This window comes from Phytophthora sojae, assembly GCF_000149755.1.
Source record: "Phytophthora sojae unplaced genomic scaffold PHYSOscaffold_6, whole genome shotgun sequence".
NCBI classification, from domain to species: Eukaryota; Oomycota; class Peronosporomycetes; order Peronosporales; family Peronosporaceae; genus Phytophthora; species Phytophthora sojae.
In genome coordinates, this window is record NW_009258120.1 from 2,469,024 (window position 1) to 2,483,511 (window position 14,488).

General features: G+C 52.0%; 4 protein-coding genes across 4 annotated transcripts; 1 reads left to right on the forward strand and 3 right to left on the reverse strand.

Annotated features, from left to right (window-relative positions):
- Positions 1-496: 496 nt before the first annotated feature.
- On the forward strand, positions 497-1,575 carry PHYSODRAFT_262821 (hypothetical protein; the record flags this gene model as incomplete). Its single annotated transcript, XM_009532745.1, has 2 exons — positions 497-904; positions 1,369-1,575. The coding sequence occupies 2 exons, from the start codon at positions 497-499 to the stop codon at positions 1,573-1,575; spliced, it is 615 nt and encodes a 204-aa protein (XP_009531040.1).
- Positions 1,576-5,495: 3,920 nt separating this feature from the next.
- On the reverse strand, positions 5,496-6,560 carry PHYSODRAFT_415226 (hypothetical protein; the record flags this gene model as incomplete). Its single annotated transcript, XM_009532746.1, has 2 exons — positions 5,496-6,275; positions 6,411-6,560. Coding segments are annotated over 2 exons (930 nt in total), but the record flags the coding sequence as incomplete, so codon positions are not given.
- Positions 6,561-8,714: 2,154 nt separating this feature from the next.
- On the reverse strand, positions 8,715-9,805 carry PHYSODRAFT_355000 (hypothetical protein). Its single transcript, XM_009532747.1, has one exon. The coding sequence runs from the start codon at positions 9,790-9,792 to the stop codon at positions 8,839-8,841; it is 954 nt and encodes a 317-aa protein (XP_009531042.1). The 5' UTR covers positions 9,793-9,805; the 3' UTR covers positions 8,715-8,838.
- A 2,299-nt stretch (positions 9,806-12,104) lies between these two features.
- Positions 12,105-13,787, reverse strand: PHYSODRAFT_510586 (hypothetical protein; the record flags this gene model as incomplete). Its single annotated transcript, XM_009532748.1, has 2 exons — positions 12,105-12,514; positions 12,659-13,787. The coding sequence occupies 2 exons, from the start codon at positions 13,785-13,787 to the stop codon at positions 12,105-12,107; spliced, it is 1,539 nt and encodes a 512-aa protein (XP_009531043.1).
- Between the last annotated feature and the right edge of the window lie 701 nt (positions 13,788-14,488).

Here is a 14,488-nt window from a genome sequence, read left to right on the forward strand (position 1 = left end):
TTAGTAATTTTAGGCATTTAATAACGATGGTATTACCTTTGTGTATCATTTGTGTATCGTAATACTTAAATATTGTCTTAGCATTTTAACTTCTGGAAGAGCAAGCTTTTGCTCATATCAGCTTCCCACACAATGCTAGCCTGCACGCGCGCGGTGCGTTCTCCGGTCCCAGGCTGGAATCTCTCCCCTAGATCTACGCGTCGCTTGGCACCAGCTCGTTGCTCGGCCAGGACGTGAACGGCGCCGGCGCCACGCTGGCCACGGGGCTCGCAAAAATAGGCAGGCCCAAGGTGCTCTACGACGCGTACATCGCCCCACATTCAAGCTGATCAGCAACGGTTCCGCAACGCAGTAGTCAAACGCCCGCTGAATGTCATCAAGGAAGCCATCGTGTACCTGCACTTCTGCTTTTCGGCCCGAGACGATGGACTGCGACAAGGCCACTCAGACTGCTTACAGAAGATCTCTTCACGCGCCATGCTAGTGGACCGAAACCATGACTCTCGGCCTGGCCCTCGCGGACCCCATGTATACGTCGGCGGGCGACCTGCAGGCCGACGGCTCGTTCACCAAGGACCTGCGCTTCTTCAGTGGCCAGAAGTCAGCCATGCACGCGCTCCGTGCCGCCGGTGTGGGCGTCTACATCATCGGCGCGTCACCCGAGTTGTACACCATTCCAACCAGTTGCTTCGGACTAGGCGACATGGTGCCCAAGGAGAACAGGTGCGACGTGCGCTTCACGACGGACGAGGCCGATGCTTCACTGCTGAACGACAGGACCTGCGAGTTCTTTGGCACTACGGAGTCCGGCACCAACAACACCTATCTCCTGCAGGGCGGGCCTAGCCATCAGTACGTGGACCACGTCACGTGCCTGCTGGCCGAGGGATTCATCAAAAATGAAGTAAGTGCCGGTGGGAGAGCGTGTAGCTGGATATGGTCGATCTCATGAGTTTGTGTGTTGTGCTGCAGATTCGTAAGAGAGGGAAGGGCTTGAAGAGTATCATATACATCGCCGAGGTGGCCATTATGCTGTTACATGAACGAACAGCTCGCTGATAAGGGTTGGACGAGGCCTAAATGTTGCGCTACAAGCGTTGATGTTACATTATTACTGCATTCTTAACCAAATATGACGCTTCTTTATTTGTGGGAGTGCTAGTGCGCGTTCTGCTGTGCCAATGTGCGCCGTTGCGCTGGCAGCTCAGTGACAGAAGTTCAAGTTAAGGTCATCTCGTAGAAGGGCAACCTGTTTCGGCGGGTACGGCACGATGCACTGTATATGTGAGCTAACTGATGTGAAGCTCTACGATTATAAGAAGAGCAAGAAGAGCTGGCGTTTGCATTATTTGAACTCGGATTAGTCAGGGCAAAAGCGGTTTAGCCCTCCACCTCTCCTTCACCCCTAGCAAGTTCGCCACCACTAAGGTCACCAAAGTGTTCTGCGACCGCCATGGCCACGGGTCCACACGCAGCTTCACCACGCACAAGCACAGAAAGGTTGTGTGCGCGCTGAAACAGGGTGGTGAGGCCGGCAAGAGCAAATCGAACATCCTCGGCTGCGTGCATGAGTGATCAAGGCTCGAGTAGCGCGACGACGAATATACCGTCACGTCCGGCAAGCACCATCAAGTCTACCCCTATCATGAACAACTACCCAAGTCCGCAGCAGAACCAAAACTCCTCACGAGAAAATGAAGCGGAGGAAGCTGCTAGAAATACCATCAGCCGAGGCAGCATCTAGAAGAAATTCGAAAGAGGTTGAAGCCAATGCATTGACACACATTTGCATGGGGACGACGACTCTATTGACTAACTAGTGCATGATATGTAATCAAGAACGCGTGAACGGAATGAAAATATGGATCGTGTTGCGGGCTTAGCTAGCGTGAACAAAGTCAAATATGCTAATGCTCCCAGGTTGGACCAAACAGCACCCTCGGCGAGTGGTGGGTGCGTCCAGTGCTCGACTGTGGAGTTGGAGGTAGTCCACGACGGCCACTGCTACCCCCTGAAAATACGAGACGATCGCTAGTTGGTAGACTCGGTGTTGTTGCACTTGCCGATCCGGGCGGCCTCACGACCGGTGGCACAAGCTGGCGCTCATCAGCACGCGTGAAAACGGTTCCGCTGCTTGTTGACTGCGTAAGTGCGACTGACTGCGTAGGAGCGACCGACTGCGTAAGAGCGACCGACTGCGTAAGAGCGACCGACTGCGTAAGAGCGACCGACTGCGTAAGAGCGACCGACTGCGTAAGAGCGACCGCAGCCTCGTCACTGCATACTGTGCTGGTATTCGTCGCTTGGTCGGGTAGCGGGTTGGCTAGTGCAGACGAAAATAGTGTTCTTCGAGCTAGCGGGGGTGGACAGCTTCACGTTGGTCGGTCTGCGAGGGCGTGAAGAATCGTGATCGGTGCGCCGTATTAGACCGACTACCGCGCATGCGACTGGAGCTGTTGGGAGCAATTGGCGTAACGATGTCATCATCGCTGTAGTCGTCACTCGCGCTGCTTTTGCCCTCTTCTTCTGCATTGACTTGATAGTGCACTGCACTAGTTGCAGCCTTGTCACCCGCATTCGAGTACAAATATGCTAGCTTTTCCACGCGATCGGGTTTCAGCCGATTTCGTCGCTTGGTGCGGATGAAGTAGTGAACACTCCACGAGCGCTCACTCGCAGCGGACGACGTCGGGATGCTCAAAACGCGGGTAGCCAAAGTATGTAGGAGCAGAAACTTGTTAACCTTGACCAGCCACCAGTCTAATAGCGTGTCCCTCGCGTTTTTTTCGTGGTCTTCGGCTGTCCAGGACTTATTCACGCGAATAAAAGCCATGACAACTCGGCGAACCGCATTTGGAGATACGTTGGAGGGTAGACCAACTCGTGTAGCTAGATCTACGCATGCATAGACTGCATTGTCCAAATCATCACCTTCAAAGTCGTCCGTAGACTTAGTTGGGTCCAGTAAAAATGCAGCGAGGATTGATTCGCGCTTGAGGGTGTTCCAGCGGGAGCTAATCTGGCCTCGGATCGTGTTAAGAATACCAGAAGCAACATCATCAGTTTCGCGGTTGTAGATGACGTGGGTTTTCAGTCCACGAAAGTATTCATACACCATCGAAAGGCAACACCCATCCTTTTCGAGAGCGCCGAGAGCTTGGATTATCGGGTTCACCAGTCACATTACGGCTCTGGCATTCACCCAAAACATGCTATCAGCCAAAATGGACTCGACGCGATTGAGTTTGGCAGCAGCATCTCCGTAACGAGCCAGAAATTCATGGTTGGAAAACAACTCACGCAGCACATCTTCGTTCCTCACGACACTGGAAATACAATTTGTGCTCGAGTACCACCGCGTCGAAACAGGGATGATTAGCGCGCGCTCGACGCGGTGGTACTCGAGCACAAATTGTATTTCCAGTGCTGCCGGGTACCAAAATACTTGCGTTGCAGAGCCCGAAAGCGATAAAGAAGCGCTGCACGTTTACGCACAAATTTGGTAACTAGGACGGCTTTCTTGAAGACGTCACTCATGAACTCCATCCCGAACATGTCTTTGAGTAGAAGATTGATCGTGTGTGCCGCGCAGCCGTTACACGTTAGACTTGGTATCTTGGCCATTAGAAGCTCCCATGACTTACGCCTGTTAGACGCGTTGTCCGTCACAACAGCGCATACCGATCCTTTTCCGACGACATTTTCAACAGCTTGAATCACCTTTTTCAACTCTGACGCCATGAACTCCCCTGTATGCTGTTTGTCGGCGCAGCGCTCCGATGACCAAAATATGGGTCGGATAAATGGAGACGTCACCATAAAGTTGATAATGGACTCGCTGTTGGGATCGGACCATCCGTCGCATACAATGGCAACGTACTGCTGGTCCCTCAGCACCTCCATAACGCTGGCAACTTCCTCCGCGTACGCGCTGTCAAGCAGTGAGGTCGCCAAATCTTGGCGTGAAGGGAGCGTCATTCCGGGCCGGTACTTCGTCAGGATACACCTCATGGCTCCATTTTCGATGACTCGAAATGGAATGCCGCAGGCATAGAACGCTTTGGCAATCTGAAGATGGAACTCCTTCTTTTCAGTCACTGAGACCGGTCCTAGCACACTCGTAGCCATTTCAGGCCGTGAACGCTTGGATGGACTGTGGGGCCTATCGGAAGTGTTGGGACGATCTCGCTTGGAGGGTGTTACAGGGTAATTAGCCCGGACGTCCGCTGGGGCGCAGGGACAGCTGCGAATGTGTGGGCGGAGGTTTTTCTTGGGCTGGGCATTCTTGATGAGCTTGGAGCAGTGTCTGCACGTCACGTCGCAGTGCTGCTTCTTCGGGTTGGCCCAACGTGGCACAACCACAATGTACTTGGTCCACACGCCAACTGAAGGGCGACCAAGGCCAGACCTTCACTGCTAGCCCGGTCCCCGTTGCGGTGGCCATTTTGGTCCATGGAACTTGCAGGCTCTACAGGAGCAAGTTTGCGAATGCAGCGACGAGAATAGGCCCCGTGCGCGAGCTGCCTGCCACGTGGAGCATACGCAGATTCTTGTCGGTAGACCTCCACGTACGTTGACAACTTCACGAAACGCGTTGACCGAATATTTCTGCCACAGCAACTATACATATGAGGTATTACCGTTAGCAGATCGTATATTTCTGCCACACCAACTATACATAAAAGTTATTAACGTTAATAAATGGTAAGTACGAAGGTAATGACGGTAACTGGTAATAACTGGATAAGGATTTGACCAACTCTAATCACGATAGATTCACGCAACCAATTAGCTGCGCAAAGCAGCTTCTGCAAATCTGCCGCTGTGGCTGGAAGCGGCAGTGAACACAGAGCTGCAACTCGTTCGGGGTCGTGGCGAACGCCCTCACCGTCAATGAGGCGTCCGCACCAGGAGATCTCACGCGCGAAGAGACAGCTCTTGTTGGCATTGAGCTTCAGACCATACTCGCGGAGGCGAGCGAAGAATTTCTTGAGCACCGCGATGAACTCCTCCGCAGTCTTAGCGAACACGACGATATCGTCCACCCAGATCAACACGTTTTCGTACAGCATCTCGCGAAACACCTCCTGCATTTGGTTTTGGAAATGGATCGGCGAGTCGGTTGCTCCTTGTGGCACCCGCGTGGGTGTGTACACAGTGTCATTCGTGATGAAGCTGAAATATTCACGGCAGTCCGGGTGCAGCAAAAGCTGCCAGAACCCCTTGAAGAGATCGAACGTTGCGAAAAAGCATGCACCCTTAACCTTGGCAATCACCACCAGTAGGTTTGGCATTGCACCTGCGATAGGTACGGTGCGCTTGTTGATCGGGCGGTAGTCGGTGGCGCACCGAAAGTCTTCGACGGGACCCTTCTTGCGAACGGGAATGGCCGCACAAGCCCACCTACACTGATTGTTACGTACAACCAGCTCAAATTCTTCCAGCTGCCTGCCGTAGTCCCGAAGGAACTTGGTTTTCAGCTCAGAGTACTGGCGAGGCTTCGTTCGATACGGTGTGGAGCCGTCGACCAATACGACTCGCAGTGGCTCGAGCTTGGCGGGTGGGTCTGCGCCTAGCTTCGTCCGCCATAGATCAACTTCTTCCTTGGTGACATCTCGCAGCGCATCCTTAAATTTGTGTGGAAACCCGGCCTTGACAGCGTCGTCCAACATTACGTCGAGTCGGTCCATGATTTCATCCAGGTTGGTCGCGCCCACGATGTCATCCTCCGGTATACCATCCTCGTCCTCCTCGGGGGCACCTTTGGCTGCGAGGCGCTCAACGCTGATCCCAAGCGACTTCAGAGGTCGATCACCAAGTAAGAACTCATCCGCATCTCCATCGATCACTACACACTGTAATCTGCGCAGATTGACCGGACCGGCAGCCGTTAATAGCTGCACGTCAACTTCACACATCTCGGTCCAAGGAACGAGCCGTCCGTCTGCCACTTCAACCTCCATCGGCACATTGAGCTCTTCCACCACGAGGTCATCATCCAGGTTCCTCAGTTCATGCGCAATGTGGCGGGTAATCACGTCGTAGTCAGCGCCAGTGTCGGCTCGGAAAGGCACCTCCAATATGCCATTCCAAATGGCTGCACGCTCACCGGGCTGCCCAATTGATCGCACAGTCTTCGCACGCAAGCGCTGGTTCTTCATGTCATTCATTCGTTTTAGGGCTGCTTCTTTGTCTGCCTCACTAGCGGTGGGGCAATCCTTCACCCAATGTGCTCCATTGCACACGAGACAGCCATCGCGCAGCGGTGCGCGGGGCTTGTCGGCTTCTTGCTTCGACTGCTTGGGCTTGCTTGATGACGAGTGCTGGGGCTGTGAAACACGAGGCTTCAACGAAAGCGCTGGCTTCTTGTTGGAGTGATTGGTCTTGGGGTTGCTACGAGGTTTATCCACCTGCTTGAGCTCCTGGGCCAGCATGTGGTAGTGCTGCTGCTCTCGTGCGCGCTCCACTAAGGCCTCGTAGAGCGCAATATCATCCTTCTTGAGCACTGGCTTGGTGATGACCAGGCGCTCCATCTCCCGGAGGAGAATTTCATCACGGAGAAATCGATTCAGGGCGCAATGTTCTTTAGCAGGTACTTGCAACGCAACTTCATGCGTTCGTCGTAATTCGGTTCATTTTCGCGTCCACTACCGAGGATTCCACCCAAACCATGGTCCTCCACAATCTTGTCAAACAGCACGAAGTAATTTACCACACGAGCTTCGGTGTCTTCAATCTTAAGGTCCATCTTCAGTTCTTCCTTGAAAAGCTGCTCCATGTCCGGGATGTGGCTCATAAAACCATTTCCAAATCTACGGTCTCAAACCCAAGAAAACAGGGCCATAAGAACGCACCGGTGAGCGATTGGGAGGCGTAGTTCTTCTTGACATAAATTTCAGGAAATGGTACTAGCACAAACATAGGATCTAGTCATTGCTACACCGCAAGACCTAATCGCGTGGCTCAACCACCAGATTGTTGGAGAAGCGATAATATCGCTATTATCACGCGATAATTTATTGAGTATGCTTTTCTTTTTTTACGGTTACCTGAAGTCAACGTCTGCGGTCTCGACACTGACTGCTCGGTTCGGCGATACTGCTGTGTACATGTGCAACATAATTAAACTTGCAGTCGTAAACGAAAACTCAAAAGTCCCGAGGCTACCGAAGAAGGTGATGGTTCACTGGTTGATCCCTCGATGTGAAGGACGAAATGACAAAGTTTTGGCTAAGCGGTCGGGAAACGCCGAATCAAGCTCTGGAAAGTATCGGATTGTCGTTTTTACAGTGTTATTTTTATTTGTACTTATATATTTTGCTTTGCAGTTATTTTGCCGACCATTTTAGACGCTAAATATGGCAAAGCCTGCTCCTAAATATGTGTGAAAGAAGATACACGACCTGCTAAAATTATGCATAAATCCACCTCCTCATATATATATATATCGACTTGGGAGGGCCTGTCAGCAGCCATGCATTGGCCCAGTACACCACCGTCCATGATCCCCAGCATATCCACCCTCTTATGCATAATTGCCGTGTGTGAAGGTGCTTGTGGATAAAAACCGACAGAATTGTGGCGCTTTTAGCGTAATTCTAGGCCTCCACCCATTTATGCACCTCGATTTATCGTAAATCTAGCAGGTGGTCGCTATAAATACAGCAAATCTCGCCTCATATTGCCAAAAGCATTGCAAATCACAATATAGCTATTGTGCTTAGCACGAACTTTGGCATGCGATTAAGGAACGAGCAAATCCTTCCCGGTGATCATATCTCGCAGCCTAACTCTAAGTTAAAGTTAAGGTAATCAACCGCCAGTACCAAGCACAACGCAGAGCAAGAACGGAGCGGTTGCCACTGCAAGAATAAATCGGTTCTCGCTGCAAGAAAACAAACTGATAAGGTCCCCGATAGAATGGCGCCAACTCCTTGCATAATAGTAAGCACGGGGACGTTTTCTTCTTCGCTCTCTTCGTCGTGGCGGTGCGCGTTAAACCAAGCTCGAATTTCAGAGCACGGCATATAGTAGCAGTAGAAAATTTCTACTAGAAATGTTTGGATGTGCAGGAAACGCTGACTTTAAAGCTGCTTGCAGCTACTCGATATAAAAACAGGGATGTTCTTCAATATTGTAGACGTAGTTTAGTACGATAGATCGCCAACGCATGTCAATCATCGACTAGAAAGCAATCAGACAAAGAGAGCGAGTTAGAATTAGAATGTCAGGGCCGTAGTATTGTCGGATTTACTCCGGCCATTCAACGAAAGTGAGCATAACTCAAGGTTAGCTCGTTGTCTTAGCAGCTATTCTATCTTAAATCGACGAGTTAGCCTCCTAACTCAATGATGGGCTAATCACCGTGATTTGCTAAAACAACGAATTACGCCGTTGTTAAGACAGAAAGCATGCAAGGCACAATAGATGTTAATGTGTTAATTCAGGTAGTACGTGGACGCTTACAACTCCAAGTATCCCTCATGAGAACACGACAGTGATCGAGTCTTTGACGCGGGTCACCGCTGTGAAGCTGCAATTGGTATTATTTTACCCTCGTGTCATTCCTCGGTGGTTTCCACGTCCTGGCCCAAGACTGGAAGAGCTTCAACGCACACTAGATGAAGGCAACAAGTAGCATCCATCGTGCAGCTACTAGAGAAACTCACGTTCGCTTCGTTTTAACAAAAGTAAATACACACAAACGTCAACTTGGCTGGTGGAAAAATCTCCCTTGTGGTTTTGTCATGTTGAGAAACCAAAAAATCACTTCCAACACTACAATTTCACCCTAACGAAGTCTCCCTTCAACACCAAAACGACACCACAGTCTGTCGCTTAGTTGCCCACGGCCCAGACGCGCACAATGCCGTCCGTGTAGCCCGAGAAGAGCACCGTGCCGTCGGCCGACCAGGCCAGCGAGATGCAGTGCGGGGGCTGAGCGTACTTGCCCTTGGGCTCCTCCACCTCGGGCTGCAGGTCGTGCACCACGATCTTGGACTCGAGGTCCCAGATCTTGATGCCCGAGGTCGTGGCAGCGCACAGCCAGTAGCGGTTGGGCGAGAACACGAGCGCGTGGATGACGTCGCCGGCCACCAGCGAGTAGAGGCGCTTGCCCTCGTTCAGGTCCCAGAGGTTGGCGGTGCCGTCCTTGCCGCCCGAGGCGCAGATCGATCCATCCGGGGACACGGTCACCGTGTTGAGGTAGCCCTCGTGGCCGAACAGGTTGGTGCGGAGCTTGCAGTTGGACAGGTTCCAGATCTTGACCACCTTGTCCCAGCCGCACGACACGATCAGCGGGTTGGCCGTCGAGGGCGAGAAGCGCACGCACGAGACCCACTCCGTGTGGCCGTCCTCCGTGATGGTGTACTTGCACTCGCCCAGGGTGTTCCAGAGCTTCACGGTCTTGTCGCGCGAGCCCGACACGATCTGGCGGTTGTCGGCGCTGAAGGCCACCGACAGCACGTCCTTGGTGTGTCCCACGAAGCGGCGCGTCGTGATGCCCGTGTTCAGGTCCCACAGACGCAGCGTGCCGTCCCACGAGCCGGACAGGGCGAACTGGCCGTCCGACGAGATCACCACGTCCTCCACGTAGTGCGAGTGGCCCTGCAGGCGGCGACGCGCGAAGCCGTACTCCTCGCCGTCGTTCGAGAGCTGCCACACCAGCAGCGACTTGTCGCGCGAGGCCGTCAGCAGCAGGTTCGGGTTCTCGCGGGTCGTGGCGAGGGCCGTCACGGCCTTGCCGTTGTGGCCGTCAAGCTCGGCGCGCGGGTAGATGCTGGTCTCGGCCATGGTGTCTGTGAGGAGGTTTTCCAAAGTGAGGGGATGGAGAGCTCCTTTATCAGGGAGGGGGAGACCGGAGGACCAGTTATCTTTTGAGAGACGGGGATTGAAGGAAATTCGGACACGAGTTTCGACAAATGAGAGGAGAGTATTAGATTTGGAAGGGGGATGTGTAGCCATGAAGGAAATGTAGCCATGTTGACGACTTGACTTCAAAGTGCTACCGGTAGTCGTGTAGCTTGCGCTTCACCTCTTCCCGTCTCACCTCGAAGTAGAAGCTGGCGAAGAACAACACGAGCGCGGAAACTACGAGGTGTAGCGTGAGAGCGGCGAAAGCCAGCTCTAGCGACAGCCAGCCACTCGTCGGTACGCACAGCCACACGGCGCTGGCAGTGAACTGTAGACCACAATCCAATGCCCTCTCCGACAGACCTGCAGCATTCATACCCCGTCGTAAGTTGCGCCTAATTCTACAGTGTGAGAATAAAGTTCGCCAACATACCGCGATATTCCCGCAGCTTGCGCATCAAGTAAGCCGTACGCAGAAGCGTCTTAACGTTATCGGGGACGAGGACGAGGACGTCCACTCGATCACTGGATTGTTCGGTACGCTGCTGGCTGCCAATGTGGTCCGATGGGTTCATCAGGTTGCGTTGTGTCAGGACCGACGACAGGAACATCGGGATTTCTCCTCGTTGCAGGTGCCGCACCGCGGTCGGGCTAAGGCAGTTGCCGTCTATCCTAGCTAGGTAGAGCTTCATAGCGCACGGATCGAGCTCCTGGTAGCATTTCCTTAGAATGCTTTCGTGTAAGACCTCTCGTAGTGCGGCAACGTCTCCACAGACGTCAACGGTGAGCACACAGCCCGCGCCAACGACGACGCACTCGAGTGTAACCATCCTGGAAAGTTGAGAAGTGAGAGGACGAAAGGATTTTTTGATATTGTCCAGTGGTCATTGATTGGTGTTCCATCCACATGGGGTGCTTTGAGACACAATGGAATCCTATCATGGTGTTACTAATCTACCGCCGTTTGAGCCTCCAAGACGATGCCTGGCTCGAATCACGCAATTGTGCTTCATCACCACTGCGAGTGCTATCGACAGCAGTACCTGTAGCTTCATGTGTCACTCCTTCCAGAGCGATATGCCGTGGCTTGCAGAATAAGATCCAGCGTTGATGTTAGTTATGGTGACTATCCACAATTCTTGTACTTCAGTGATGGAAACTAACGCTATTACAGAATTTGTTTAAATTGTATTGCAGCTTGACCATCAGTAGATCGGAGAAATGGAAAGATTAAGCAAACCCATTTCTTGGGGAGAGTTGTGAGTTTCTCCCCGTAGGGTGGGGAGAGTGGATGCTACTTCTCGGTATCATCTAGCATGCGTCGAAGTTTTTTCCGTCTTGCAGAAGAGGACCAGGAAGTGGAAACCGCCGAGGAACGACACGAAGGTAAAAAATGCCAACTGCAGCTTCATAGCGGCCCCCAACTCGCGCCATTCGTTGGCACGCACCACCAGGCGATACACATACCTGCGAATGTAGACCCCACATCAACATCTGACCAGAGAAATTCACACACAGTTAGCAACAATCCTCTTGGTGGAGAAATGCACCGGGGGTATTCTACGCACCGCGATATTCCTCCATCTCGCGCCTGATAGATACCGCTCACAGAAGCGTCTTAACGTTATCGGGGATGATGACGAGGACGTCCACCAGATCGACTTGATTTCCGGTTCGCAGTTGGTACTTCGTGCTGCCGATTGGGTCCAGTGCATCCGGTAGCGTCGTGTCTGGATTGAAGTCATGAACGTCGGGATTTCTCCTTGTTTCAGCTGCGTCGCATCGGCCGAGTTGAGCCACTCGCCGTCTCGTTTCGCGACGAAGAGCCTCAGAGCGCAGGGATCAAACTGCTGGTTGCATCTCTTCACAATCGATTTGTGCACGATTTCTCGTAGAGCAGCAACGTCTCCGGAGACTGGGACAGTGAAAGTGCAGCCAACACCAACGACGAGGCATTTAAGTGCAACCATCTTGGAAGATTGAGAAATGTGAGCAGCTGAGGAAAGGAGTTATCTCACGGGTGGTTGGTGGATTCCTTATGCTTCAATCAAAGCAATAGCGTAACCTTCATGATCAGTTAGAGCCCTCTCTTACCTTAAATCTAAATGCATCTCCAGTTGAGAAAGCGCCGATCTACTGCACAAGTTTGTTCCTTTGCCATTCAGATCTGCTTCTCGCGGATCCAAGCAAATTTAAACGTGAAATCGACCCCTGATACCACGTGTACAGACCCCATGAGCTATTGAATGCAATTACAGAGCCAGATAACACTTACCGAAGTGTACGACGCGGAATCCCATCGTCAAAAGCGCCCACGTGATCAATTTGTCTTGGATCAGCATCGTTTGCGTCTCCAAGACGAACGCCAGGTGGTAAAATGCTTTTACACCGCAATTTCGCTGCATAACGACTGCGAGTACGATGAACGACAGTAGTTCCAGCACTGCAAGAACAAATACGCTATGCACGGTGGCCGTGGCATTCTCACGCGTGATCCCTTCGATATCCAGGTGATATTTCGCGTTCGGGAGTCGAACAATCATCAGCACAAAGCAGCCATAGAGAACAGGGATAATCGACTCCAAGTATTCCGTGAGAACGTGGCACTCGGAAGTAAACATGGTTTCAAGCGTCTCCTGAAGAATAAAAGACTTGCGCTCAGCTGAATAGTACCTTTGTGTTTCTCTCCGCACACGGTTTTCGACAGCTTTCATAGGTACAACGGGGTGAACTCTGGCCAGCCCCTTAGTGTGTACGACGAATACATCTGGCTTGGACGGATGCGCGGCGTGCGATCTGTGCCTACCGGAAGGTGAAGACTTGACATTATCGAGCATGCTTAGTAGCTGTTGAGTCGCGTCTGATAGTCGGTACGGAAAACTCGAACGCAGCTGAATTCCCACCCGCATTTGTCTCGCGTAAACTTCCGGCTTTTGACAGAGTAAAACAATCGATGAGAGCAAATTATCACTATCGGACTCGCCGACAACCTCGCGAAGGCGTCTTTGGATGCTGCTAGTGCGTCTGAAGTGGCCGTACAGTCCAAACATCACGTGAAACATATCGAGCGCGACAAAAGTGACTATTGTAGTCGTCGAGGTCGCCTGCTGCATGCTGGTTGCGAGGTACAGGGCGTTGAAGAAATCGACTGTAAAAATGACACTCTCAGGCGTCAAGTCCTCCATGTGCGTTGTCATGCGCAGAAGTAGGTACTTGATCAGCGACTTGATCACCGGCAACAGCAATATTACGAGTAGTTCGTGGTTTGTTTCTGCGGCAATGGAGAATAGCGCTTGATATGCCGGGTACACGATGATCAGGAGAACCTGGGTGCAAATATACTTGACAAAGCGGACCGTTTGATCCAAGTCCGCCGCTGCATCTTGGAAAAATTTCCTACCAGCTACTACGCGAAATGAAATGATCAGCAGCACGTAGAATACTGGAAAAGTCGATACCACGGTAAAAGGAATAGGGAAAACTGTCCCCGACGCGACGTGCATCATCAGAATCGGGAAGCTTGAGCCAACGCAGCAGGCGATCGCCACGCGTTGACCCTGCGAGATGTTGACTTGATCGACGAGATGATGCAGCTGAACGGCTGCAGCGTGGGCGATGGCTGCAGTCAAGATGCTAGCTCGAATCCAAAAGCCGTAATTTGCTAGTGAACCACTGTTCGGATCTTGCAGAGGCACTAGTTCTTGTGCCACCACGAGAGTCATCGTAGGCAATGGAGTGCCCAAACAAACAAAAATTGCGCGACACAGAGACGTGGTCCGAGTGTATTCCTCGAGTGCCAGTAGCCGCTCCAGCGAGTATTTGCCGCCGCGATGGCTCACCTGCAGCCTGGGCCATAAGCGGATCACCTTTTCCACCCAGGAGGTGGTCCATTGCAAGCAAGCGCTAAGTACCTTACGCTGGCGATTGGAAGACATGCTTTTCGTAAGTCTCCAGGAGAACCCTCGCTGATCTCTAAATAGCTCTGAAATGCTGAATAAAGTAATGAGAAGTTTTGATAATCATAGCACGGTCAATCTGGGAGTTAGGTGGCGTGGAGACATACAACGTGACATCTCTATTTCCCCATTGAACTCTCGATTCACGCCACTGTGACAAAACGCCATGAAATTCTTCTACAATGCTGAGGACCCGCAGTGAGAAGCACCATCAATCCTGAGCGGTTGGTACCTACGGCCGAGTAAAATCTACTGACGGGTACGCTCCCGGGCGACGCATGTCGAGGATGGGGCTCGACATGCTGAATTACGGGTGAAGCTGAGTATGCATGTGTATTCCAACCGGTTGTGGTTTGGATTGTTGAATGGCGGGGAACCGGATTTGACTGCGGCGCCACAATCTCATCTCATAGTAACCTCACATTGCCACGATCCTTCTCATCGATCAAGCAATTCGATGTACCAGGCGCTTACCACATTATAGTATCTTGAAGTTGGATGCTCCGATACAGCTAATCCAGTGAAGGTGCCAAGCCGCTTGAGTCCTGTGAGTCGAATTGAGAACTGATTGATTGAATGAAGTTACTCCTGGCATCTCCTAGCAGCTAGACTACTCATGTAGCGCCTTGAAGGCACCGTGTGTACCCAAAGCAAGGGTTCAAACGAACCCAGAACGAAAC

Bases quoted from the DNA above. Each gene is read 5' to 3' on its own strand.
- PHYSODRAFT_355000 (XM_009532747.1), bottom strand. From the start codon at position 9,792: ATGGCCGAGACCAGCATCTACCCGCGCGCCGAGCTTGACGGCCACAAC.